At 41.1% G+C, this 27405-nt stretch overlaps 1 protein-coding gene across 1 annotated transcript in view; it reads left to right on the top strand.

Moving 5' to 3' along the window:
- The first annotated feature begins 3217 nt into the window (after positions 1-3217).
- Positions 3218-27405, top strand: part of LOC113920222 (cytohesin 1 interacting protein) — an 83116-nt gene continuing 58928 nt past the window's right edge. The window contains exons 1-3 of the mRNA XM_027590525.2: positions 3218-3312; positions 4461-4559; positions 5056-5158. Of these exons, the coding sequence (XP_027446326.1) occupies positions 5156-5158 (3 nt within the window). The 5' untranslated portion in view covers positions 3218-3312; positions 4461-4559; positions 5056-5155. The remainder of the gene's footprint in view (positions 3313-4460; positions 4560-5055; positions 5159-27405) is intronic.

The following is a 27405-nucleotide window of genomic DNA, read 5'->3' as shown; positions in this document are numbered from 1 at the left end:
GTGGGAACATCCTGCCCTCTGCTGGATTTGGCAGGAAGAATGAATTTGCATTGCCTGCTAAGGAATTAATTAGATGGAAAGGTTTTGATTTTCTCTGAAAACAAATATTTGCTTGCATGTTGATGAGGTCTAATTAATCAGGGAGCACGTCCTTTAAATGACATGGTTTCTTAGGGGATTTCCAGGTATCCAGGACAAAGTCATTTTCGAACGTCTACTTCCTGCTCAGTAAGCAGGGGTGTAAAATATGCAGTGCAGACATTTTTAAAGAACCGTGAAGAATCAAAGCCACGTCTCTAATAATTTTTAATGTATGCATATGGTCTGATGTGATAGAAAGAACTTCGGGAGTACCGTCAGATTGCTTGGGTTTAATTCTGTAAAATACTAAATCTCCCTGAGACTGAGTCTCTTCATGTGTCAGGCGTCAAACCCACTTTGAAAGGTTGTCGTGAGGATCGAGCGAGCTAATCACGTATGTGAAAGGACTTTACCGTGACCACTAATGCTGTGGTTATACATATGCACTATGCACAGGTTCGCACAAGAGGACCACACGCGTGCATATAGCCGCGCGCGCAAGCGCACACACACACACACACACACAGACACACACAAACGAGGTTCACACAAAAGTACCAGGCAACGTTGTCTGATTATTGACTTACACTGACTTCCTGAAATTGATTCTGGGTAAAACTAGAAAACAGACACCAATATTTCAAATCTAGAGAATGAAAGCAGCCTTCTTAAACATATTGAAAGAAAGCAGGATGCCCTTAACATTTTTGCAAGAGCGCCGGGAGACCGAGCAGTATTTTACTTAGTATTTACCTTCGAGGGCCTATCGTCATGTTCTGTACAACCCATAAGAATGCCAGTATTTCTCACTTTCATAAACAGAAGAATGGCCCAAATGAATTCTAAGGAGAATCTTGTACAGGAATCCAATCCCCACTCTTCCCTCCCTCCTTCTTTTGTTCTGGGGCCTTCCCTATTCCTCTCTGTCCTGTTCTCCTCCTGTTTGATTTGAAACCGAAATAAGTTGTTTCCACTAGCATTGTCATTGCTGGCGAGGCTGAGCCATTTCTTATCCCCTATAGCAATTCCATAAGCATACCTACCCTTTTCTCTTCTGTGCTTTTATTACCGTTGGAGTAGAGTATGGTCCCAGCTCTTAAGTCATTGGTCATCCAAAGGGTAAAAAGTTGAATGACAGTGATGTTGTAGTAGCTTTTTATTTTTTTTAAAGATTTTATTTATTTGACAGAGAAAGACACAGCGAGAGAGGGAACACAAGCAGGGGGAGTGGGGGAGGGAGAAGCAGGCTTCCCACGGAGCAGGGAGCCCGATGCGGGGCTCGATCCCAGGACCCCGGGATCATGACCTGAGCCGAAGGCAGACGCTTAAGGACTGAGTCACCCAGGCGCCCCTGTAGTAGCTTTTTAATAAAAAAACAGATTTCAACTGAAAATTTGTTTAATTTTATTCTATTCATTAGCAGCTCAGCTCCCATTTGTGCTGGCAGCTGAAGACTAAACCCAAGTGTAATTGATCTCCTTGCCAGCCTCAATAAGTGCTCTATTGATGTTTTATAGAAAATTTAACTTCAAGAAAAATGTAATACTAGTTGCTGAAGATACAAAGGAGTAAGATAGGATCTTGACACATGAGATATTCAGGCTTTAGATACCTATATAAATAAATACGTGATAAAGTGGCGACATGGGAATTGAGGAAGAAATAACCAGAAGAAGTCATCTAATCTTGAAGAATGAAAAATTTTCCAGGTGGGCAAAGTGTGTGTGTGTGTCTGTGTGTGTGTGTGTGTGTGTGTGTGTGTGTGTGTGTGTGTGTGTGGTTGGAATAGCAGGCAAGGAGCAGCCTTCAAGGCAGAACGTACCAGAGAAGTATGATACAGTAGTATGGAAATCTGTGCTGTCGCTAGAATAACAGGGAGGGTGTGCCTGAGGCCAGAAAGGTAGTTTGGGGCCAAATGAAAACCCTATTTAAGGGCTAAGATATGGAGCTTGAATCTCACTGGGTATGTGTGTTAACCAATACACGTGAGTGGGGAATCAATATTATAGCTCTATAATATTCTGTTAGTCAGAGAAGTGTTTACTAGGGAGGAAAGTTGGATTTAAAGTGGTATTATAATTCCCTAGTCTTTAAACACATGTGTAAGTTGCTGACCGAGAACTGCACTAGCCTTTATGTTCCATGCAAACTGGGTTGAGTTAGTGACTCCCAGAACAGACTAGAATCCTTACTTAGCATCTTTAAAACACAACAGCTTAAATCCCTTCCGATGCATCAGAGAGTCATGCATTTTTAAAAAGTAGTTATGTATAGTTAGTCTTAGATAACCATATACTCTTAAAATATCTGAAATCCAGTGCCTGAAGAAAAGGGTTTACAATGGCATGTGTCATTTCCTATACCCGACCTGCCATTTTTTTTTTCACATAAAATAAAAGAGAGGTCAGGAAAAGACCTGTGGATAAAGGCTCTCTGCTTCACCAAACATGCTTGCTCACCTGACCAATCATTTTTAAAAAGCCGGATTATTTATATAAACTGCTTGGCGTGATATTACTGATCTTTACTCTCCTTGTCACTACAGTAATCCCATAAACATCGCAAGAGACAGGATTGCTCCCAATAAAGCTTTGTTTATGGCATGTTAAGAGAAAGCACTTTGAATTGATATTCCCAGTCCCTATTCTCATAATGAGATTTACAGGTAACTTAAAAAATTTTCTTTTGTGTGTTTGCTCAGCACTTAGCACGTTATGGACATTCTGAAGAATGGAGCACATTCCATTAAACAATTTGGACAAAAATAACGTGCAAATGAATGTAAGTAGTGTAGCCTGGTGCTTAGTGCCCCCACTGCGGCTGTAGGAGCACAGATCATGTCTGTCTTGTTTGTTCTTCTACGGCTAGTACCTGGCACATAGCAGGTGCTCAACAAACATCTGAGGGATAACGAAAATAATGCCTAGACTCCCTTTCCTCGTGACTTTGCTTGCTGTGGTTATCCTAAGGGCACAATAAGGTAATACTCCCTCCATGACTGCTTGGGCTCATGAGTTAATGTTTGCAAAGCACTTTGAACTTCTTGGGAAAAAGAATGGTGTTTTTGTTGGCACTGTATCACGTTTGCAGTGGCACATGAATTACTCCTCCTTCTCTTCCCCCAGGTGCTCGCACGGTGCCCTCCCCCAGCTCTGTGCCAGGCCAGAATCTCGCCGAGGACAGCTGCATTGCTCCTCCAGCCACCTAGAGCCCTCCAGCCCTCCAGCAGAGGTAGGGGCAGAGCAAACACTGGAAAGATTTCTCTCAGGCCTCCTAAGAGACTCCGGGGAACTGGAATTTGGGTGGATCCTAAGTATTCTTAGAGCAACTGGGATTGAGAGGGATACAGCTTCTTGGCCCACCATAGAAGAAGCTGTTAGGTTAGACAGGCCGATCTGCGAGGCCTAGATTCTGAAGGAGAACTAGAGGGCATCATACGGGCAACTGGGAGTGTGTGCTAGCACAGGTGGTTTCTTTCGTGTATGTAATTTTGTTTACGTTGGAATGATATCCATTTTTTTCAAGGATTTTATTTATCCGACACAGAGAGAGCACAAGCAGGGAAAGCGGCAGGCAGAGGGAGAGGGAGAAGCAGGCTCTCTGCAGAGCAAGGGAGCTCGATGCAGGGCTCGATCCCAGGATCCCGGGATCATGACTTGAGCCGAAGGCGGTCGCTTAACCAACTGCACCACCCAGGCGCCCTTTTGTGTATATAATTTTAAACACATAAAGCCTTGACTAGTAACTGGCAGAAAGTAGTTTCATTACAAGGAACTCCTAAGACAAGCCCGATTGCTTTTACATGGGTAAAACTTTCAACTATTAGTACTCTTTTCTCCATAATTTTTAAATATTCGATAGTGGCAAATAAAGGGGTTCTATTTCACAAGAGATGCAGGCTTCAATGTTTTCCAATGTATTTATGACTACAAAAATTGCATTTATTTTTAGAAACTCAATAATTAAGCAGTTCAAGTTTGATTTGGGAAACAAGAGTTTTTGTTTTTGTTTTGTTTTGTTTTATTAAGAATGGCTGTCCCTTATGACCAAATTCGAGAAAAAGAGGTTTGTGTTTTTTTCAGGTTACAATACATTGACTTTCAGCTGATCATACAACAAATATCTCAAAGTAATGCAGGGAGAGCTGGTTACAGGCAGAATAACCAAACTGACCATCAACGGCAGCTTTTGCCTTAAAGGCAGGAACAGGTCCTATTTTCCACAACGTTGAAGTGACTTGTTTTCCAAACCAACTCATGAAGTTTCCTCTGTGTGTGGAAAATTTTCCACGATGTATATTTATTTTTTTCCATGATACACATTTGTATGCTTGTTTCTGTACATGTAGCAAATATGTTCTCTCTCTATATTATTCCTAGGGCCTGGAAATGAATGTTAGGTGGACAAAAACTAACCTGGTTCCCTGTTAAAAAAGAACACATAAACAATGACTGTTTTGCTTCAGAGAAGAATCTCAGGTAATTCTGGTTTTAGTTGACAGCACGAAGTTAACCAAAAGTCTTACATTTTGTTTTAAAAAATATGGCAGGAAACTTCTCTCCAATTAAATTAGGCTCATTAATCTGAAAACAAACCCAAGCAGAGGATATTTTATAGTTATAGTAAAGCAGCATTTGAAACTCTGACAGCTTAGTGTACCCATAAAAGCCACATGTGAAACATTTATCTGGGAGTGACTCCAGATAAGAAATGGTTTCTTTCTCTACTTGATTCATTATAAAATGAAGAACCCTGATTTTCCATTTGTTTGGAACTTGAAAATCACATAGGCGTTATTGACTTTTTATTTTTTTCCCCCCTCTCTTTATTCGTGAGGTATTTGATACCAGGCAGTTTGCCCAGGTCCTAAAATAAACAGATGGCGTCCCCCTTCAGGAAAGAGGAGGAGGGCAGTATGAATTAGGGAGAGATCAAATTTCTTCTTCAGAACGTTAGTGTCCTGTGGTATTGCAGGGGGCTGTAAGTTCATGTAGAGAAGACAGCAGGAAAACTCGGGTGCCCCGGCTCAGAGACCAGGAGGAGTCACTGTCTGAGATTTGCCAACCAAAGTTCTATGGTAAGTTTGAATTTGGAATGTGTGGGTTGATTCTCACTTTGCGTTATTTTCTTGCAGTTGGGAGGGGAGGACGTGAACAAGTTTTAATGAAGTGTTATATATTAAGATAAATAAAATATTGAGGGAATTATTGCTGGGAAGTCCTCATTCAAGTGTTTAATGAGTAAGCCGATTGGCTCTTTCCGGTTTCTTTCCTAAATATCTTGGACTTCTACTTTTTGTTACTCAGTCTCTCTTTTTTGTTTCTGTTATTCTTCTTACTAGAATTCTACTTTTTCTGTACTAATGGGGGTCAGTGGATTTGGTGGTGGGAATGTCTTCTGTAAAGGCAGATGTTAAGTTTGTGACAACCCGACTATTTTTGGTCATAGCCGGAAGGTCCAATAAATACGGGAGTGTGACATTACAGCAAGGAAAAGGGAAAAGAGAAGAGAATGGACTAGAAAGTTGAAAGTTCTTATTAAGAGGAAAGAAAAGAAAGAGCTGGTTAGGAGCCAAGTTTAAGTTGGTTAAGCACTGGGGCTCAAGCCTGATCCCGCTGTGATAAAAACAGTGTAAGACGGCTCATGGAAATTCACCGTGTGTGTGTGTGTGTGTGTGTGTGTGTGTGTGTGTGTGTGTGTGTGTGTGTGTGTCTCCTCAGCTCTGTATCATCTGCAAAGAATAAACAATCAAAATATTTATTGAACAAAAAAGCTATCTCTTTTGGTAGCTGCGACAAGAAAAAAACGGTCAGCAAACTAGTTGCTCTCAGGTCCTTTTTGTGTGATGGGCCTGAAGAAGGTAAGCAGAACTCAGACAGAGGCAGCCGAAGCTCACTTGAGTAAGTTGCAGCCAGAAGGCGAGCCGTGAGCCGATCACCAAGTGTTCCCTCAAATCGACATGATGGCAGTCACACTTTTGGGTTAGACCACCAGGGGTCAGCGCATTGTCACCAGGAAAGCTTTGTTAGAGGACACTGGGTGTCAAAGGTACAGGGCCCTGGATCTCAAACTTTTAAGAATGACAAGTGTTTGAGTACTGGTTCCCGGATCTTACCTGTAGTGATTCTGACAGGAAGTCGGGGTGGGAGGTGGGGGAATATCCCTGGGAACCTTCATCTGGTAAAAGATGGAGGTATTGAAGGACCTTAACCTTTGAGAAAGATGTGTGGTGTTTCTCTAGCTTGTTAATCTCATTAGAGGACTCTTGGTTCTGATGCCACCAGGAGCCTGGTTCTGAGAGAGACTCACGGCAGCTGAGATGAAGAGGCAGTGCCTTGTCACACAGACCTGGGTTTGAATCCCTTGTGGCTTTGCACAAAGTGCTTTTCTTGTCTGAAATTCAGGTTTCTCCTTTCTAAAAGAGGACAGCCATATGTCTACCTCTGGGATTTACAGAAATAATGCACACAAGGCGCTTAGGAGAGTGGCACAAAATAATGCAATTTGTAAATACTACCACTTGCGGTGGGGAGAGAAGGGAAATGTCAGTGCTAAGCCCTCTGTGGCCAGGAAAATGGTTTGGGGCAGACAGAGCTAAGGTGTGACCAACCAGGAGGCTAGTTCTTGGATCTTGAAGATAGATCGTAGACTGGAAAATGCATAAACATGAGGGTGGGAGACACACTTTCTCACCATTACAAATGTTTCCCAAGAGGGGTAATAAGCAACCCAGATGGCACAGTTAGTTGGAATTGTCATTGATCCCCAAATAGTATTTAAGTCAATAGTTAATTGATTTTCCTCAGGAAAACCTTTATAAGAATTTCTAGAAGGGAACAAAGTGAAATGCATCAAATTCAGTGATTTGTTCATATCTGCCACCCACTCCTCATGGAAGGAGTAATGAATGAGGAGAAAAATGGAAAGGAACAGGGACCACAAATCATAAGGCTGTAATGGAATGAAATCCTTTTCTGGTAATTCAGTGCAATGTCAGGTCATACTGAACCGGCTGGCTCGCTTGCATCTGACTGTTGCCAGGTACTCTCCCAAGATGAAGCAGGAAAGGTAGAGGAAGCAAGCTGATACCTTAGTTAGGTGCCTTTCTTCAAAGACAAAGATAAAATTTAGAGGCACTTAAATGTATGCTGTGACTGAAACAGCCAACGAAGTAATGGATGGGGGGTATGAAGGACCGGTGGGGGTGGGATGCGATCACACTGTCCCTAGGCAAATTAGTTAGGCTCTTTGGACTTTACTTCCCTCCCTAGGTGCCCTTCTGATCCTGATGCACTGTGATAAGGCATAGATGGTGGGACAAATCTCAATGCCTTCATATTTTCACCTGGGAAGTAGTCCCTAAACTAGGGTATGCAAGTTATTGCCAAATGCTAGCTATTTTGAAGAGTTTTGCTTACTCTGAAATAGAAATTTTTCAGTGATTTTCCATAAACCCAAATTTCAACTTAAGTATATTTTGACCAGTGCTGTTATTTCTCTGGATGCTACTGAGTATCTTCTCAGTAAATAACCGTGATAATGCATGGTAAGGACAAATAACTGATGAAGAAAGAAATGCTAACAGTAGCTACCATTTTTTGAGCACTTATGATCTCCTAGGTATTAGGCTTGGTATATTTCCTCTTTGATCCTTATACTGACTCTGTTAGGAGGCATCATTGTGGCGATTTTCTATGAGGATTTTAAGAAGTCACAGAGGTAGCAAATAGTAGAGTTGGGATTTGAATCCAGGTCTTTCTAACTCTAAAATCCATGTTTCTAGTCCTGTAATATACCATAAATCTGCTATTCTTTTTTTTAATATTTTATTTATTTATTTGAGAGAGCGAGAATGAGAGAGAGAGAGAGAGAGCACATGAGAGGGTGGAGGGTCAGAGGGAGAAGCAGACTCCCTGCTGAGCAGGGAGCCCGATGTGGGACTCGATCCCGGGACTCCAGGATCATGACCTGAGCCGAAGGCAGTCGCTTAACCAACTGAGCCACCCAGGCGCCCCTAAATCTGCTATTCTAAGTGCATTCGTAGTAAGCCTATAGAGTTTGCTCCTTGATTCAAGGTCTTCCATTATTCAAAAATACAATGCAAACTATGTGTATTGTCCTCCTTTACTCTTCACTGTGAGCACTTTAGGGGAGCACTTTTCCTGACAACAATATCATATACTGATATATATATATATATGTACATATATATATATTTTTTTTTACTTTGAGCAATGAGTTTACTGACTAGTCTGAACCTGCCTGTGGGCATATACATGAAAGTAACAATTTTTTCTTCTCCAGTTACTTAAGCTTGGTCAAATTTCCTTTTTCCTTGGGCAGATACCATGGTCTTTGTTTTTTCTATAAAAAAATGACAACAAAACAGAGCTGACTCTGTGTTATAAAAATTCAATCTCAATCCAATTTAAAAGTATCTCGTTTGACATCATCCATTCATATGAGGTCTCAGAGTGGAAGGATGGGCTGTGGTATGTCTCTGGGATACCACTTTTCTCTCCCTCTCCCAGGCTACTACAATTTGGGCAGGGAAGAAGGAGAAGAAAGGGACAAGTTTCTCACATTTCATGCTGAAGTTTTCATCCTTCCTCTAGTCAAGATTCTGACGCTTTCTCTGGTTAATGTTGAGTGGCGGGCTGAGGCCTGGGTATGGTAGGCATCCACATGACAGTTTTCAGAGTGCCCTTTGGGGGCCTCTCGAAATTATTGAGAGGGGAGGTCGAGCTCCAGTAAAATCTTATCCACGTAACACCCACCCTTCCCCAACACTACCACCCAGCCTCCTGCTGCTGGGTCTGCTCAGTCAGCAGCCTGCGCTTGCTCATGGGATATGACAAGGGAACACGAACTGGCTTCTTCCCCTGAGTTTGCTCGCAAGTTGCCCCAGTGCTGTGCCCTCTCTCCATGGCTCTTTTTTCCCCTCAGTTCCAATAGATACAGTAAGTGAACTGGCAAGGCCACTGCCTATGAAGATGTCAAAGTTAGCCAGGACACGCTGGAAACCCCTTCCCACAGCCCCCTGCCCTGGCTTGAAGAATGCTGCTCTGGGAGGCCCCTGCACTGGGCTCAGTGGTGACAGGTGTGTTCTTGGGGAGTGGATGAAAAACCAGCAGAGTCACTCTCTTCCTCCCTTGTCAAGGGCGCCTCACAGCTCTGAGGACTTGCTGCTTCTCTTCCCCTGCTCCAGTCTTGCTTTTAGACTTCCCTGGGGAAGGGGCGGGGCACCGTTTGGGGTGGTAGTTGAGAGCAGCAGAGCCACTTACTTTTCCCTCAGGGAGCCTGGAAGGACATGGACGCCACACTTGTTCTCCAGTTTCTTTATCCCAATATTAGGGCCCCAAAGGTTCATTGCGGGGTGGTAGAAAATCTTGCACTTAACAACTTTGTTACATTTGGGCACTTCTGGGGGCAAAAATTAATTGATATAAAATGAAAAACTTCTTCGTAGAAGGCACTGTCGAGAGAATGAAAAGGCAAGCCACAGACTGGTAGAAAATACTTGCAAAAGACGTATCTAAAGAAAGAGATTGTTATCCCTAAAGTGCAGAGAACACTTAAAACTCAGTAATAAGAAAATGAACAAACTGATGAAATAAGTGTGCAAAAGATTTGAACAGACTCATGATCAAGGAAGATATACAGATGGTGGATAAGCGTTTGTATGATGCCCAATATCATATGTCATTAGGGAATTGCAAATTAAAACAACAATGAAATACCACTACGCACCCATTAGTACAATGAAATCCAAAATATTGACAACACCGAATGCTGGCCAGGATACGGAACAACAGGAACTCTCATTCATTGCTGGTGGGAATGCAAAACAGTACAGCCACAGTGGAAGACAGTTTGGCAGTTTTTTACAAAATTACAAATACTCTTACCCTAAAAAACAATGATTTCATTCTTTGATATTTACCTAAATGAGTTAAAAAAAAAACTTATGTCCATAAAAAAAACCTGCAGAAAGATGTTTATAACAGTTTTATTCATAATTTTCAAAGCTTGGATACAACTAAGATGTCCTTTAGTGGGTGAATAGATAAACTGTGGTATGTCCGCACAATAGAATATTATTCAGTACTAAAAATAAATGAGCCATCAAATCATGAAAAGAAATGGAGGAGCTATAAATGCATATTACTAAGTGAAAGAAGCCAATCTGAGAGGCTACATATTGTATGATCCTAACTGTATGACATTTTAAAAAGGCAAAACTATGGGGACCGTAAAGAGATCAGCGGTTTAGGAGGAGGGAGGGATGAGTAGGTAGAGTGCAGAGGATATTTAGGGCAATGAAACTAATCCGTACGTATTACAATGGTGGATACATGTCATTATGTATTTTTTCCAACTCACAGAATGTACGACAGCAAGCGTGAACCCTAATGTAAACTGTGGACTTTCAGTGATAATGACGTGTCAGTGTAGGTTCAATAATTCTGACAAAGCCCCTGGTGTGGGGTGTTGATAATGGGAGAGACTGCGCATGTGCAGGGGTAAGAGGTATGTGAGAACGCTATACCTCCTGTTCCGCTTTGCTGTAAACCTAAAACTGCTCTAAAAAGTAAAGTCTATTAAAAATTAATTTATATTAAAACTAGTCTTTAAAAATTGTTTTAAAAAGATTGTTGTTTATTTATCTGAGAGAGAGTGAGTGTGTGTGAGAGAGAGAGAGCAGGAGTGGGGAGACAGGCAGAGGGAGAGGGAGAAGCAGACTTCCCTCTGAGCAGGGAGCCCGACCCGGGGCTCAGTCCCAAGACCCTGGGATCATGACCGGAGCCGAAGGCAGACTGCTCAACCGACTGAGCCACCCAGGTGCCCTATTAAAACTATTCTTATAAAGAGTCACAGGTAGCCAAAATAGAGAAATCTGCTTTCCAAAAGGATAGCAGATTTCTTCACATCTGTGTGGGACCAAGTGTAATCTGTTCTATGTTTGTCCATCCCTTGGACAGAGAATGCCTAGCAAATGATAGATGCAGTTTCATCTTCTACCTCCTCTCTGTGTTTTATGCTAGGAGATGCTGATCCTGAGATGACTGGACAGCAGCACAGGTGGAGGGGTACAGACACCTCTTCCTGGAAGCCTTCTGCTAGATAGTGCAGCCACCTCAAGTCTGCAGAGAACTCTGCATCAGTTATGGTTCTGCATGATGTAACTCTACAGTGAGTCATTATTACCTAAAAAAACGACAGCTGGGATTCTGTTTTCTTAGAACACTCTCTTCTCTGTCCACGACTTTGGTTGGTCTTCAGTCGGTAGAAGAAGCAGAGAAAGACAAAACTGAAGCTGTCAAGTCAGACATGGTATAGCTCTGAGACATTTAGTCAGTTGGGCAAAACTGGCATTTCACTCCTGTAGTATCATTTCACGTTTAGTGTGGACATCCATTTTGTGCCGTGGTCTCTCAGACACCTGCTATCCACATAAGATGTCACACACACCTAACGAAGAGTTAATATTTGGCATTTTCCTACATGTATCTCTAGGTGATGGGGTTATAAGTGTGATTTTAAATTACATTTATGCACTTTCTGAAAGTTGTTCTTATAATGAATATGCATTGTTTATCATCAGAAAAAATAAATCTATTTCCATATGAAAACTTGGATTACTCCCAAGAAAAGCAGATAGAGTAGTTACGAAAACGTTGAAAGATGAGGGCTACACGGGCTTGTCCTGTTAACATAGAAGAAGGACAACAAATAGCCTGCACTTCTGTGGCTCTCTGTATGTGCCCAGCACTGGTCTGAGCTCATTATTTTACAAACTAATGTAAGCTTCAGAACCTCATGAGGGAACTAATATTGGTATGCCCATTTTACAGAGAAGGAAACTGAATCACAGAAAGGCCATAACCAGCCCATTGTTGGATAGCTAGTCAGGGGTAGAGTTAAAATCTGAGAACAAGCACTCAGCTTAGCTTAGCTTAGCTTTATCACTCTGCTGGGTTACAAAAAAACAAAATAGTAAGAACAACATTGAATTAGCTAAAGATCAGAGCTCTTAATGTAACAAAAATAAATAGACTGGAAATAGAATATAGAAAAGCTTAATAGGAAAAATGAAGCACCATAAATCAGTGAAACAGAAGGTGGGTAGTTTTACAATGCTATTTGGGGAAAGAAGTTATTTAGACTTTCAAAATTCAGTTTAGCGTACCCCCCTCCATAAAAATAATTACCCATTTTATTCCATATAAATTCAGGAGTTAAATAGAAATAGTTAAGCCAAAATAACTTGGAGGAAACATAGATGGGTATCATCTGATCTCTGGATGAAAAAAGATTTTCTAAACTTAAAAGCAATTAAGAAAAATCACAGAGGAAAATACTGATGGATAAAATAAAAATTTTCTGTATATCATAAGACAGGAAAAAGAAGATAAACAGTGAACGTATTTAAGAAATTGAAATTTTTCATACATACCTGTAAGAAGACCACAAAGGAGGAATGGAAGTGGCTAGGAAATATTAAACATACTCTCTAATAATACAAGAAAGACACATTTTCAAAAATTCAATTTATAGCAAAAATTAGGTGGCATTTTTCACAGAGCAAGTTTTAACTGGCAATAATCAAGTTTGTCAGGAGCTCTGCAGGGTGGATGGATGGTTGCCTATACAACCTTTCTAAAAATAATTTACCAATAGCCACCAAAAGTTTGAAAACAGCCATATTTTCCAAATCAATATTTTTATATAAGGATTTATCCTAAGAAAATGGTTATGTGGACAAATATTTATGTTCAAGTTTTCATCACATCATCATTTCTAATAGTGAGATGTTAGAAACTACTTAATATTTAATAAAATTGGATTAGTTGGTAATAACTGGAAAATATGGCATAGCTGTAGGGTGGACTATCCCACCACAATTAAAATCATGTCAGGAATAGTTCTTAGGGAGAAGAGAACATGGTTATTAGATAGCACTTTATTTATTTATTTATTTATTTATTTATTTATTTATTTTTAAGGATTTTATTTATTTATTTGACAGAGAGAGACACAGCGAGAGAGGAAACACAAGCAGGGGGACTGGGGGAGGGAGAAGCAGGTTTCCCGCCGAACAGGGAGCCCGATGCGGGGCTCGATCCCAGGACCCTGGGATCATAACCTGAGCCGGAGGCAGACGCTTAATGACTGAGCCACCCAGGCACCCCTAGATAGTGCTTTAAGTGTAACAAAAGAGGATACATAATTATTTATGTATCCAGTTAAAAATAATAACAATAAAAAAGGACTTGAAAGATCATGACAAATGTTCACCATGGTTATAAGTAGTGGTAGGGATTTCTATCTCTTACAGAGAAAGTAAGAGATTTTTGCCTAAAACAGAGATAATAATGGAAAAAAACCTTATTTTCAATAAAAAATAAGAAGTATAGGGGCAATACAGAGACAAAGGAAAAAGGGCAGATTATTGAAAATGGTGAGAGACACACAAATATGATCTTAAATCAAGGATGACGGCAGAGTGGGAGGAATTCTAGAGTGAATAAAAATAAAAACCATTAATGCTCTTGGACAGCCCCTTCAAAGCAATAGAGTCAATAGAAAAACCGCAAGGACAGTTGCTTCTCTAAGTGTGGGAAGAGCTGCCAACCCATCTCCTGGGATATGTTGATAGAAGCTGGTTTTTCTCTAAAACAAGCCAGTTCTCTGCCCAAACTCATGTTTTTACAGATGTCACGTAGATTCTCAATGTTACCTCTAAAATGTCTGGCTAAGATGTTTTCAAAGGAATGAGTCTTGGAATTCAGTCTGTAGCATTTCTCTTTAAGTCTGTGAACTTTCCAATTCATGCTCTATTATAAATTGGGGAGGGGTTCAGCAACAAAGGTATATGTAATTGGTCTATTAGCTTTTGCCTTCATTTTTCTACAAATACACACAGAACTGTCCAACTTTTCCCACTGTCATTTCAACTGGACTTTCTAAAATGTCTTAGAGAAATTTGAAGCTCTGATTATTTTCTCCAAACGCTTGTCTCTCCCGGGAAGTTGGACATATCTATCTCTTGTAGGCTCTGCTCCTTGTCCAGGAGGATTTATTTCCCTGCATTTTTAGTTCTCATCTTGACCTCTCTTGGTTCCAGTCAAACTCTTCCAGAATTGGGCCCTAACATGCTTGTCTTCGGCCTACCGGATCCCTGATCCACACTCAAGTTGATGCTCTCAGTTTCTGTCTCCTCAAATTACTCTGGGTTCTCTTCCTATGATTCCCTTGCACTAGCCTGCCTACCACCGCCTAATCCCAGATGTCCAAAGTGAGTGGCTATGTATGTAGGCATGGTAGAAAAGAATGTTGTTTTTTCATTCCTTTTTGGGAGGTATCAATGTATTTGGTTCAAACATGAATGTAATCATTTCTAATAAACTTGAACAGAAATTAGGTGCATTTCAAACTGTATTTTCCATTGAGTCATCACTGAGCTGTTTTATATAGAGAACATTTTTTCTCCCTTCTCTTAGTAATATCCTGTGGGCTTCTCCATCAGCCCACAATAGGAGATTCTAGCTGTTGGATCTCAAAAGGTGATGTCACCGATTCCAGGGCCTGAATCATCATGGCATGTTCATCGTGTCACTGCTTTGCTCTGTGGCTCCAAGCAGCTGATGTGTGTGAATTCGCCCTCCGCCATGCTCTCTTTCTTTCCTCACTCATCACTACTTTCTCTCTAAGGGCAGTTTTGGCTGTCACCAAACACTGTCACCCAAGTGCCAAATTTTCAAATGCCTATTTATAGGAACATCTTGTCACTTGGGCCAGGTCGTCTTTCAGTGAGCACATGCCTACTGGTAGTATAGCTGTGATTTTAGCTGCTGTTTTGTAAATATAGGTCAGGAACAGAATTGTAAAATGCTAATCTAAAATCAGAATGTCTATAGGTAGGTTCAAATGCCTGTGGAGTCACTCAGTCTCTTCAGAAGTGTGGAGCCTGTTTAGCCTGGGATTGTACTCCATGGTCACATAAGTCCCTTTGTTTCCTGTTAGAAATCCTGGTGCTATTAACCTCTCAGGTAACCCTGCCACTGCGTCTATCTCTAGCATTCAGTAATTCGTTTAGCAAATCTAAGGAGAGCGCCAATCGCCAGGCATTGTGGTAGGTGCTAGAGACACAAGTGAAAAAGAGTTGAGACCCTGCCCTGAGGGAGCTTACAACCTACTAGAAAATACGGAAAAGAAAGAGCCAGTTAACATGATCCTGGAGTCACTGGATCGAGTCCCTCATCGGGCTCCCTGCTCAGCAGGGAGTCTGCTTCTCCCTCTGACCCTAACCCTTCTCATGTGCTCTCTCTCATTCTCTCTCTCTCAAATAAATAAATAAAATCTTTAAAAAAATTAAAAAAAAAAAAGAGCCAGTTAATAATATGGTGTGGTAAGAAAAATCCCCCATGCTGTAAGACCATGAGTTCAAAAGAGGGATGCTCAGAATGGCTTTGGAGAGGGTTGGTCAGGGAAAATTTCCTGGAGAATCTGGAAGAATCCTGGAGAGTCTAGAATCTGAAGGAGAGAGGCAAAAACTGTGTGGGTGTGATGCTTTCAGGTCCCTCCTCCACGGGAGGCACCTGCATGATGCGTGTGACCCAGGCACACACAGGGATTCCAGAAGAACCAGGGTGAGAGGGCAGTAAATCATGCAAACCAAAGTTGGCCAGGCTCTGGGAAAATAACAACCATTAATCTCTGGTTCTGGGGATGTCTTGGTTTGTTAAAATTGGGGGTGTTTTCTCAGTGTTACTAAATACACATTAAACAAAAACTATATATAAATGGTGATTTCTTTTTTGTGAACAAAGATCTTAAATGTGTCTTGCTAGATACCAGGGTTCTTCTGGTGTCCGACTACAGATCTAACTTTCCTGGAAGTTAGCGTGAGGCCCAGACTGAGCTCTGAGAATGGACCCACCTCGTGAATAACCCATTCGAGAAGATCTGTGTGGGTAAGGCTGAAGCGATGCTGCCAGTTCCCCAGGATGCCCTCTATAAAGTTTTCTTTGTTCTCCTCAGATTCTTTGAACCTTTGTATCCTAACGCTTGCCACGATTGCTCTTCAACTTGGTCTGCCTGTGATGTCCAGGGTCTCCACTTAACTCCTCCCTCCTCATCATTCTTCCTGCGGCGTCCCAACGTCCTCATTCATGTTATGACTACCCCCCCCCCCACTGCTATTACTTGCACGACTACAACAACCACCCCCACGGTTTTTACTACTACTGCTACTTGTACTTCTACTCCTCCCACTTGCTGCTACTGCTAGTAAACTACTACTTGTACTACTACTACTATGACTACAGCTCTTACAGCAACAGCCACTACTTCCACTACTGCTTAGACTCCTACCACTTCTACTTCTACCTCTCTTCCTACTACTGCTCTTTGTACTTTTCAAAGATTTTTAAAATTTATTCATTTGAAACAGAGAGAGAGAGACAGAGAGAGAGAGAGAGAGACAGAGAGAGAATGAACATGAGCAGGGGAGGAGCAAAGGCAGAGGGAGAAGCAGACTCCCCGCTGAGCAGGGAGCCCGATGCGGGGCTCCATCCCAGGACCCTGGGATCATGACCTGAGCCGAGGGCAGACGCTTAATGACTGAGCCACCCAGGCGCCCGCACTTGTCTTTTCTTATAAAGGCACTAATCCCCTCCCAAAGGCTTCATCATCAAATACCACCTCATTGGATATTAGGGTTTCAATATATGAATTTGGTGGGGGTGGGGATGTAAACACGCAGTTCATAATCCAAGGCAAACAAAGGGTCTTCTTGGGGGCAAGTGGGCCTCATTAGAGGAGAAACACAGTCCGGAGGGCTCCAGAATCAGCAGTCAGTGAGGAGCCCTGAATACTCCATCCTGATACTCCGGGAGTGTCCCTGGGCGTTCCTTTTCTGTTTTGTTTTCTTTTTGTTTTTGTTTGTACTGTCTGCTGAGTGTTGGTTGTCATGGGCTTAGAGATGTTATTTCTTGGCCAAAAGGATAATCTGAGGTACTGTAGTTGAAACCACCCCTCTTGGGGACAGGGAGAGAGGTGCCTGGATTGTCAGATCAACATTGTTAACATCAGCAATTCCTATGTAACCCTGCAAATATATGGACTCTTTGACATACTTTACAAGTTTTATTATTTTTTAAGAACCACTTTTTTATGGAAAAAATTTACGTATTGTAAGACTACATAAAATAAAGAACACATAAACGAATTAAAACGTTTTTGTCTATGCTAGGTGAGGGGCTGTGTGCCTGTGTGCACTTTAACAAGTGGATTAGAAAGTGTAGAAATTCCTTACTTAGAGGTGATGAAGATAGAGCAGGTGTCAAATTGGTCTTAATCAGACCATTGAAGAGGCACTTTGAGTGATGGAGAAAGAGGTATGGCCTGTGTGGCTAAGAATAGAAAGTGCGTTCAGCCTCAGGCCATGAGTTAGTGGGGCTCTCTCTCTTGTTGTTTTGAAGTGATGTCAACCTCAGTAGACATCTTCCCCCCAACTTTACTGAGGTAAAATTGACAAAATTGTAAGATATTTAAAATGTATAACGCGACGATTTGACATATGTATACATTGTGAAAGGGTTTCCCTCCCTTGAGTTAATTATCACATCCATCACCTCACCTCTTTACCCCTTTCTTTGGTGTGGGAGAACACTTAAGTTCTGCTCTCCTGGCAGATTTCAGTTACATAATATAGTGTTAGCAACTACAGTCCCATGTTATATATGAGATCCTCAGGCCTTATTCATCTTAGACTGAGAGCCTTCTTGTTGAAGCACCCTTCGTGCTAAAGACCTGTGATAAAAGGGTACTTAGGAGATAAAAAAGAGAATCATGGACTCATTGCTATCTGAACATGACCTTCCTTTCACTTCCTTTTCCAGAATGTTGCCATAGACAGAGACAATGAAAAGCAGGGGAAAATGGTCTGGAGGAGGGCTGGGGATGACTGGGGTATCACACCAATCCTGTGTACAATGACTATTATTATCAGTTTTGCTGGCAGCTTGAACCAACTTTCAGAAGTCCCTGCTAAGTGCTGCCACCAAATCTTCGTAGGTGATGCCTTTCCCCTTCGAGAACTTCAGACAGAGCTCATTAGGGATGCTTCGTGTCCCCCTCCAGCCCCTCCCTATGTGTCAGCGAGAACTCCGAGTATGCAGTTTGTACAGTTTGTATATTCATTACAATTCACGCGGACATTTGTTCACATTCACCACCCAGTGATGGAATCAGCAAGATTTGTTTGTTACATAGTCATTCTCTTGGCTTATTTAATTTTATCCCTGTTTACACTAAAAGGGATTTAAAGTGGCTACATTTTAGTAAAATTGAATAAGTTGGCTCTTGACCACATTTAGCGTGATTTCTCTTTTCTTTTACTATTTTTGTTGTTGCTTAATTCATTGTGAGCGGAGAGAGTTCTCTTGCATTTGAGAGGCTGGTATCATCCCTAAGTAAGGAAAGGAAAATGGAGTTTTAAAACTGTGCCTGAAATGCCAGAAATTTGGAAGAGACGAAACACCGGATTCATAAGAAAAGACATCAAGCCCCGCCACCTTTAAGGAGCTGCAATAATAGTTCATCTGTTTCTAAGATACTGGGGGAAGTTAAATCAAACAGGAAACAACAGAAGTTTCTGAGTCAGAGAGGAACTGCTCGTTACTCATTTGACTCTGCAAGCCTGGTGATGATGCTATTGCCCTGAAACACACAGCACTCAAGATAACTCACTGTCGATTATGAAAATACTATGGTGATACTCTCGCATCATGTCCTCTCATGGGCAACTTCGCCTTCTCCATTTCTTTTAGAGTCTGCCAACCCTTCATACCTCGAGAACTAGACTGTGTTTTCACAAATGGTTTAGAACATGGGGCACTCTCAGGAAGAAGAAGTTAACTTAACCCCCTCTATCTTTGGGGTGACCTCCCCCATCCTGTGTAACTCAAACAGGGAAACTACACAGGAGAACAAATGGAAAGATCAGTGTTCCTCTGGCATAACTGAGATGATGCCCAGCTTCTCAAAATACAGGCTAAAACTGAACGTTAGATGTAAAAGTGCTGTAAACACTAATCTTGGCCTCCTGCGATGGCAGTCGTCTGTAAGACGCAGACAACTTGTTACACCCGAAGAAAACCGTGAAGGGGAAGCCAAATGGGGAAGTGGGATGGAAGGTTTTAAGTGAGTGGTCTCTTCACATTTTAGAAAAGGAGTAAGTCAGTGCGGCATTGGCAGAAGTCACACTGTAATCACTGCTGTCATATGCTCTCTCTTGTAATGTACCTAAGAATGCTGGTTCCTTTTTACCCTTTAATCTCCATACGAGAGAGAAGGTCTCTCTTCCTAAAGCAACAGTCTGATTATTCTGTCCACACGCCACAGCAACGCTCAGCAGCTCAGGAATGTTTGGATCTTTGTATTCATGTTTGTTGAGGGCTTCCTTGTGGCAGGGACTTGTGCAGTGCTTGACTATCCACAGAACACTAGAAGGCTGGTACCTTGTCCTACAGAGGTGAACACTGAGGCAGAGAGAGAAGATGAAGCTCTTCCCAATAGCTTTCATTGTTTCATTGCATTCAGACCCCATAAGGTGCATGTAGCACTCATTTATCTCCCCCCTCTGCCAGCTTTATCGTTATTTTAGACACTTAAACTGTTTTTGAAGTTACAGAAGTATGTGTATAAATAAGGCAGGGCTTAAAACATACGCGGAGATGGACAAAAAGGAGTCTTCCCTCCCTTACACCCAAGGGCTACTCCACAGAGGTAACTACTATTAATTTTAACGTATTCAGAAATTGCCTCTGCATAAACCAGGATGTACACACATAGGTGTGCACACTCATTTTCATCTGTGGCTCTCTTAAGGTGCTTGTGTTATACCTTGACATATTATGGTCATTTGTGAACATGTTTATTTTCCTAAATTGACTGTAAGCGCTCTGAGGTCATGCTATGCCTGCTGTTCTGGTTATCTATTATGAAGTAACAAGGGCTCCCAAGACTTAGAGGTTAAAACTAATGACATTTTTTTTTTTTTTTTTTTGGTCATGGATCTGCAATTTGAGCAAGGCTGGAAGGGGACATCATCTTTGCTCCACTCAGCATCGGTGGGGATGGCTCAGAGGCTAAGGCTGGAATCACGTGAAGGCTCACTTGCTCATTTGTGGGTGTTTGTGCTGGCTTCCAGCTGGGACCTCAAGTGAGATGGTGGCCGGGACACCCACACATGGTCTTTCTGTGGAGCTGCTTGGCATCCTCCGAATATGGTGGCTGGGTTGCGTCCATCCCAAGAGAACAGGGCAGAAACTATATATTTTTTAATAATGTACCCTTGGATGTCACAGAGCCTCATTTCTGCAGTAGCCACAGCCTTACCCAGACTCAAGGGGATAGAATGTATAGGCTGCCTCTCAAAAATCACATTGTAAGGAAAGCGTGTGGGATAGACTATATTGATGAGGCCATCTTTAAAAAATACAACTTGCCTCAAGTAACTTTTCATGCTAGGCTCATCCCTCTACTGTCCTGATTTATCTCATAGCTTTGTATATAGTAGATGCTCAATTAATGTCCACGAAATTGAATTGTTGAATCCCAGTTAGGAAGAGGAAGAGGAAGAAGTTTTCTGCACGGAGCTGGGCTAACAAGGGTGGAGAGGTGGTGGCTGGTCCTCATAAAAATACTTCCCCATTACCTCAAGAGGAAGATTCAAGTACAAAATCTCACCAGAGACAATTGTTAGGGGTTGCTGAAAAGGTGTTTATAAAATGACTCCCCTATGGTAACCGGCAGATGCCTTTGAGCTGTCTTCTTTGTCCAAAAGGCGTGTGAAAAGTGTCATTTGACTGTGCAGGAGAAAACGGGACTAGTGTTGTACTGAGTTTCATGTGAGCAGGTGCACTGGAGCTGCATCCTCTAGGGACCACTGGCAGTGCATAAAGCCCTGCGCCTTTCTAGTGACGCTCACTGGAATTGCTCAAAAGCCTGAGCAATGGTTTGGCAGTGGTTAAATGAGGATGAAAGTGAAAGTCTGGGTAGAAAAGATGAGGCCCATGGTCCCGGCTATGTCCTGTTGGCTGTTAGACTCCGTGAAAAGAGTTATTATAGATGCCCATGAGAGAAAAGCCTGGACACGATGGTATCTCTGTTGGCCTTCTGGTACCAGCACTAGGTCTATAACACCCACTGAGGTCTGGCATCAGAGAACACATCTCTTGACCAAGCAAAGCATAGTAAGCTATGCATAGAGAGGTGTGGACACAAGAGGGATGTCCCTAGTCACATAATTTGTTTCAAAACCCATTCCTATTATGTCTTATTTTGTCTTTTTTGTTTCTCTATCTTCTCCTCTGTCCCGCCCTTCATCCTCTCACACGTGGCTTCCTCATTCAGCTCTCTACCTCCTCTGCTCACGAGACATTGACATGTTTGTCGTCTCTTGGTGTCACATCACTCAAACGAAAAACCCCAAATGAGACCAGCCTGACCCCGGGGAATAATCTTTCTCCCACCTCCTGCCACGTTCACATGTACACCTGCAATACACATACTTGTAGTCTCCCTCATAGGGGTTTTAATTGGGGCATTCAAGCTCCAATGTTCTGCTCTTCTTCCTACCAAGGTCACTTGGTAGAGTGAGAGCATAGAATCATTAAGGTTCTGTGATGATGTGCTTACAAGAACTTAGACCCAGAGATGTAACTTTAAAAGAGTTTGTGCTCATATTTAAGTGCATTTAGAAAAAAATCTATCAGAGAGACAAGGGCAATATCTTTGGCCAAATGTTTCTGGCTACCTGTAGGAGCTTTCTGTCATATTGCCTACACTGAGTTCCCACCCATATGGGTACCCATTGTATTGTTTGACTCCATTTCCCCTTTAGTTTATTATTATTTTTAACATTTAAACTACTTTAATAAAACGTTACTTTTGAATAGGTCATTAAAGGCCAACCTTCAGTTGCCTACCAATCACTGTCCACATTCTTCCTCTATTGATAAGATTCACTAGTAGAGTATGACTTCTTGGTAACCACTGGGAGTTGTCTCACATAGAAAGAGGAAGCAACTGAAACAAATTCAATGACAGTCTTTGGATGCTCAGGTCAGATTCTCCGGCTGGACAGTAGTCTGAAGGGATGATCAGACTCGAATTATCTAGTGGAGTTCAAGACACATATTTAGGGTAACTTTCAGAACCATTGTTTTTAGAAAACTACAGAATCTTAATACTTGTTGACCTCCAGAAATGGCTTCTGTAGTGTGGGATAAAGAGAGAATTAGATTTCCCAATGCGATTTAATTTTTGGACCTCAGAGTTTGAGCTGGAATTTGCTGTTTGCTGGAGTTTGGCTGCAGTGGTGGCAGTGAAATTGGAGCCAGACAGTGGAGCAAAATCATTAGGCTCCTTACCATCACTGTCCATGGTATCATCATCCTTCCTATCACCCAGTAGGTCTCAGAGTTCAACTCCCGCTCCCACTGCGCCTTACATCTAAGAGTCACTATGTAAGTCCTATTCCTATCCTTCTGTGCTTCTGGCTTCTACTCTTTCCCCCCTTTCTCTATGGGCGCTGCTCTAGTTCAAGACTTTATTGCCCATTTCTAAGATTGTGGCATTAGTCAAACTGGACTTCAGCTTTCTCCCTTCCAATTATCTTATAATCAAGTCAGTCTTCCTAAAATTTCCATTTAGTTGACGTATGCCTCCGCTCAAAAAACTAGTGATTCCCCTTTGGTTATTGAATCAAGTCCGAAGTATTTAGCAGAGTTGATAGAGCCCTCACCCACCCAGGCTCGGTAAGGTGTTTGGTAGCTATCTCTTACCCAGCAGCCCACTCTTCTGAAACACCAGCCTTGTTACCAGTCTCTGATCAATTCTCTGTGTTTTCTCCTCCTGACGACTCTCTTTGTACTCTCATCCATAAGCAGAATGTTGAGTCTTCCATGACCACCATATCTAAATGTTGAAATTATACTAATATCTCTAAACTTGTCTTCCTCCTTCAAAGACAACCCCTGCCCCATCCCAAGGAGAAATTAATCCCTTGGTTTTGTCGTCTTGAAATTCTTTGTACCATTCTCTGTCTTTTATTCCGTGGAAGTTAGTGTGTTGATCTCTCACTAGATTATAGGCTCATTCTGGGCAGAGATGGTACTTTAAAAACTTCAGCATCACTTTTCCTTAGCTTAGAGCCAGATATATAGTGGGCCTTTGCTAAAGGTTGTTGTTTTAAATTGAATTTTCACAGATTCTCTCTGGGGATAAAAGTTAAATTTAATCCAGACTATCAACTCAAGTTTTCCTCTATACAAAGTGTGTAAAGCAAGTGTGGTGAAAATGTATGATTGGTTTGTTTTTTTATTACTATGATTATTTGTTCCAAGTTAAAAATTTTAAATATGGCCAAGTAAAGAATGCTTAAGGGATATAATCACTGAAGGACAATAGGGACGATAGGACTGTTTCCTCAAACACTGGGTGTACAGTGACTGCACTTGCGTGATAGAATTGATCAACTCTTGTAGATACAAACTCCCAATATATAGTAATACCAATAGTTGCTCACCAGACATGCTGACATGGGAAGTCCTTAAATATTTTGGTATTTATGCATATCTTATGCCTTTATTTCCCTCATCTCTTTTTAGAGGTGATTCTATTGTGTGGTGTGCTTATGAGACATGACACCACCAATGCATCTTTCCATCTTCAGCTACACTATCAAGATCCAACTGCTATGTGAGCTAGCCTGAGAATTAGGGTCACAGACAATTGTGTAGTAAAATTGCATAAAACTGCTATTTTTAAAGAAAAGCTGGTTTTGTGATTTGTTGTTCCGAATCTTTCTTCCCTTGCATTAAAAAAATGATCACTTTCAGAACTGATTCTCTTTGCACCTTGTAATAATATTTAGTTATCCTGTTTTCAGTTTTGAATAGTGCATCATTTTTCCATCACTACCTCCAGGTAATGTATACTTTCTTGGGGGTAATGTTATTCATAATGGACTTGCTTTTTCAGTCCCCACCACACATTTAACTATTTCTCTTGGGCACAGATCTTTTTTTTTGAAGCCAGTGGGAACTTTGGTCACAGATGAAATATGTGGCAGGAAGGGGGACATTTCCCACCTTCCTCTCTCTCTCTGACTCTTTCATCATGTGTAACAATGTTTTCCACTCCTCTGTAGATAAGAATCTTTTTGTGAATTTTCTATATTTAACACCAACACTAAATGCTGTTAAACAACATCAGCCATTCTCACCACATCCACCCAGATTAAAAGTGAGTCAAAGACAATTAGGTTACTCTAGCAGGAACTGTCATGCCACAGACTGATAATTTTTGGCAGTATCCTCCAGCCCTTATAGACGCAATGTGCTCTCTTCTGCAAAGAGACAGACTAAGGCAATTTCCTTTTTTATCCCTTAAAAAACTTTTTTTTAAAGAGAATAGAATATATTTTCTTTATTTTGCATTCTTGAGCCTTTGCTTGACTTGTTAGGGCGAGAAGGGTACTTGATGATACTCAGTTCTTATGTGTAATCACTGTATTTCATCCAACCCCCTTCCCTAGATGTCTTGCCTAATTTTGTAAAACTTCTGAAAAAGAGACTTCACAAATTCCTTGACGGTACATGCTAATGTCGAGTGGTCTTTCCTTTCTGGAAAATGTCACCTCAAGTAGTCACTTGAAGAGTAATAATAACCCGATTGCTCTTGTCTGGACATCTGAGGACGTCAAGTCTTGTCCTCTTTTAGTCAATTGAAAGGCTAATATCAGGTCAGCTCTTGTGCTTTATCCAAACAGGGTCATTCAAGTCTTCGCTTCTTCCGATTTCTTCTCTGCTTCTTCTTCCAAATATCCACAACTTAGGACAGGCTAAACTTGGGGCTTTCTTTACTCTAAAGTTAGTCTCCATATTTAAGTGTCTTCTTTATGAAATAAACCAAGTGGGGGAAGTTTGCTTTTCACCCACCAGTTCAACTCTGGCTCTTCTGGATAAGGAATTCAAGGCCCAAGAAGAATTACTCCTGTGACAAGTTTTAATAAAGGACATCCTTAGTCCTACAATTTGAGTGTTTTCATATGCATGGGATTAAACACTTGAGGACAGGCCATATATCTTTTCTAAATATTCAGCTGTAAATTACCGTTAAACTGATTTTAAAGCCCAGTGCCACCACTCCCTTACCCTGAGTAATTTTGTTTTGGAATTCATTTATTTCTTCTAATTTATTTAGAATAATTTTCTGTGTTCTAGGGCAAATCTAATACTGGATATGCCGACATGGGAAGTCCTTAAATATTTTGGTATATATACATATCTTATGCCTCTATTTTCCTCATCTCTTTTACAGACGAATTTCCTTGTCTGTAATGTAGCAGAGGAAGGGGATGTCCTGAGGACATTTTTGCTCTAATAACATTTTTTTAGTTTTGTGACTTTAGGTGAACTTTAGTGTGGATAAAAAGGTGATTGGAAAGGACAGTGGGGTAGAAAGAGAAGAATTATAAAGTTAAAAAAGATTTGGGTGTCAGGCAGAACCATCTTCCTCCCCCTGTGAGAGTCTTCCCATAACTCAGGAAGAGTCTGTGACTTCTCCTCCTGCTGCTGCTTTCTTTCTTATTCTTTGTTTCCTATTTTCCTTCTCTTTCCCATTATGTTCTGTTTTCTTTTTCTTTCTTTCTTTCTTTTCATTTATTCTTCCAGAGGTAAAAAGGCATAATTTTCTAAGCAGCACACTTGGAACGTTTTGGGAATTTCCACCCCAAGTTCTTATTCTTGTGTAGGCTCATATGGAACAAAAAGACTGTGGCATTGTCCGTGTGTATTTTTTACACTTCACTACTAGTATATTAAATTGAGTTTGCCTTTCCCTAGTTTTCCACCTGAGACAACAAAGGCTTTGGAGAGACAATATTTATTAGAGTGCGAGACCCCTTGCGTAGGCATAGCCTTTTTCCTTCTCATGAAGAAACGGCATGCTAATTCAGTGTGCACGTTTAGTTCAATGGATTTTTATTGCTTTAATATGTTCATCTTATTTTCTAATGAAAATCCAGTTACCGTGGCTGAATCTATATTCTATTTCTTTTCCTACCCCATGTCAAATAATCAAGTACAAAAACTATTTTAGTTTATTTAACTTAAAAGAACAGGCAAAAGGAAAATCAGCATTTTATTTAGTGTTGTTTTATCTCAGACTTTTTACAGGTACCAGAGGAGTGAAATTTTTTTTTTTTTTTTTTTTTTTTTTTTTTGCTTTCCTATAATTATGTTCTAGTATTGAGGGTTATTTTTTGTCAGAGTATATTTCTAGCAATTTGGTTAAATGTTGTAAATCAGTCAGAGTCTTTAAAAAATTTGTCCTGCCAAGACTGTGAAATACATTTCTACATATTCATTTTTGAATTGATGGACGGCTGACAGGCAGTAGGCAGCAGGATTGAGTACTGAACGACTCTTGTGTCAGGCTTCAGAAATCGTAGCAGTCTGATCGGTAGCACATGAGAGGGAGTAGGAAAAGAGCAAAAACAGAAATACGTATGAGAGTTTAAAGTCAGAAAATAGCAGTGAAGAACTATTTTTATTAAGAGGAACAGAAAAATAGTAAGGTTAGAGAGCTGGAACATCAGATACCATTATGAGCAAATGAACTGATTGTTTTACAGTTTATTGAAAAGCTACCTGCTATCTTATACCATGTCAGAGTCTTAGAGATTAGCTGAAGAACCATAAAAATGGTGGAAGGTTTAGAAGGCTAGACTTATGGGGAAAGAAGAGAAGAAGTAAAGGAGGTTCTGATGATGATCTTCCAGTAAAAGGTGGTGCAGTTTGGCAGAAAGAACACTGGTCTGAGAAGTGGAAGGCCTGTGCCTTACTCTGTAGCTACTCCCAGGGCTCCACGTGTCTCTAGGCAAGTGGCTTCACCTCTTTGGTCAAATTGTCCATAGCAGTAAAACGAGGGCATTTTATCGAGTTACTTTTAAGGTACCCCCAGCCCAAATTTTCTAATGGCTTTTCATCTACCAGGAATATAGAAGAAATGCGCAGAGTGTATGAGGTTAGCCTTGGTAACAAAAAATGTACAACATTTTTAAAGCTAGGGATGAAATAGTCATAAAGTTTGGGAAAATTTTATTCAATCTATGATGTCAGCATTTGGGTGCAATGCTTATCTTCTTTTCCTTCCCTTTGCAAAGCCCATTGTGTCTTGTTTATTCTTAGCAGTTTTCAAATACCAACCGTAAAAAAAAAAAAAAGATAAAAAAAGAACGTAAATAGA

The sequence above is a fragment of the Zalophus californianus genome, chromosome 3 (assembly GCF_009762305.2).
Source record: "Zalophus californianus isolate mZalCal1 chromosome 3, mZalCal1.pri.v2, whole genome shotgun sequence".
In the NCBI taxonomy this organism is placed as follows: Eukaryota; Metazoa; Chordata; class Mammalia; order Carnivora; family Otariidae; genus Zalophus; species Zalophus californianus.
This window is presented reverse-complemented; position numbering and strand designations above follow the sequence as displayed.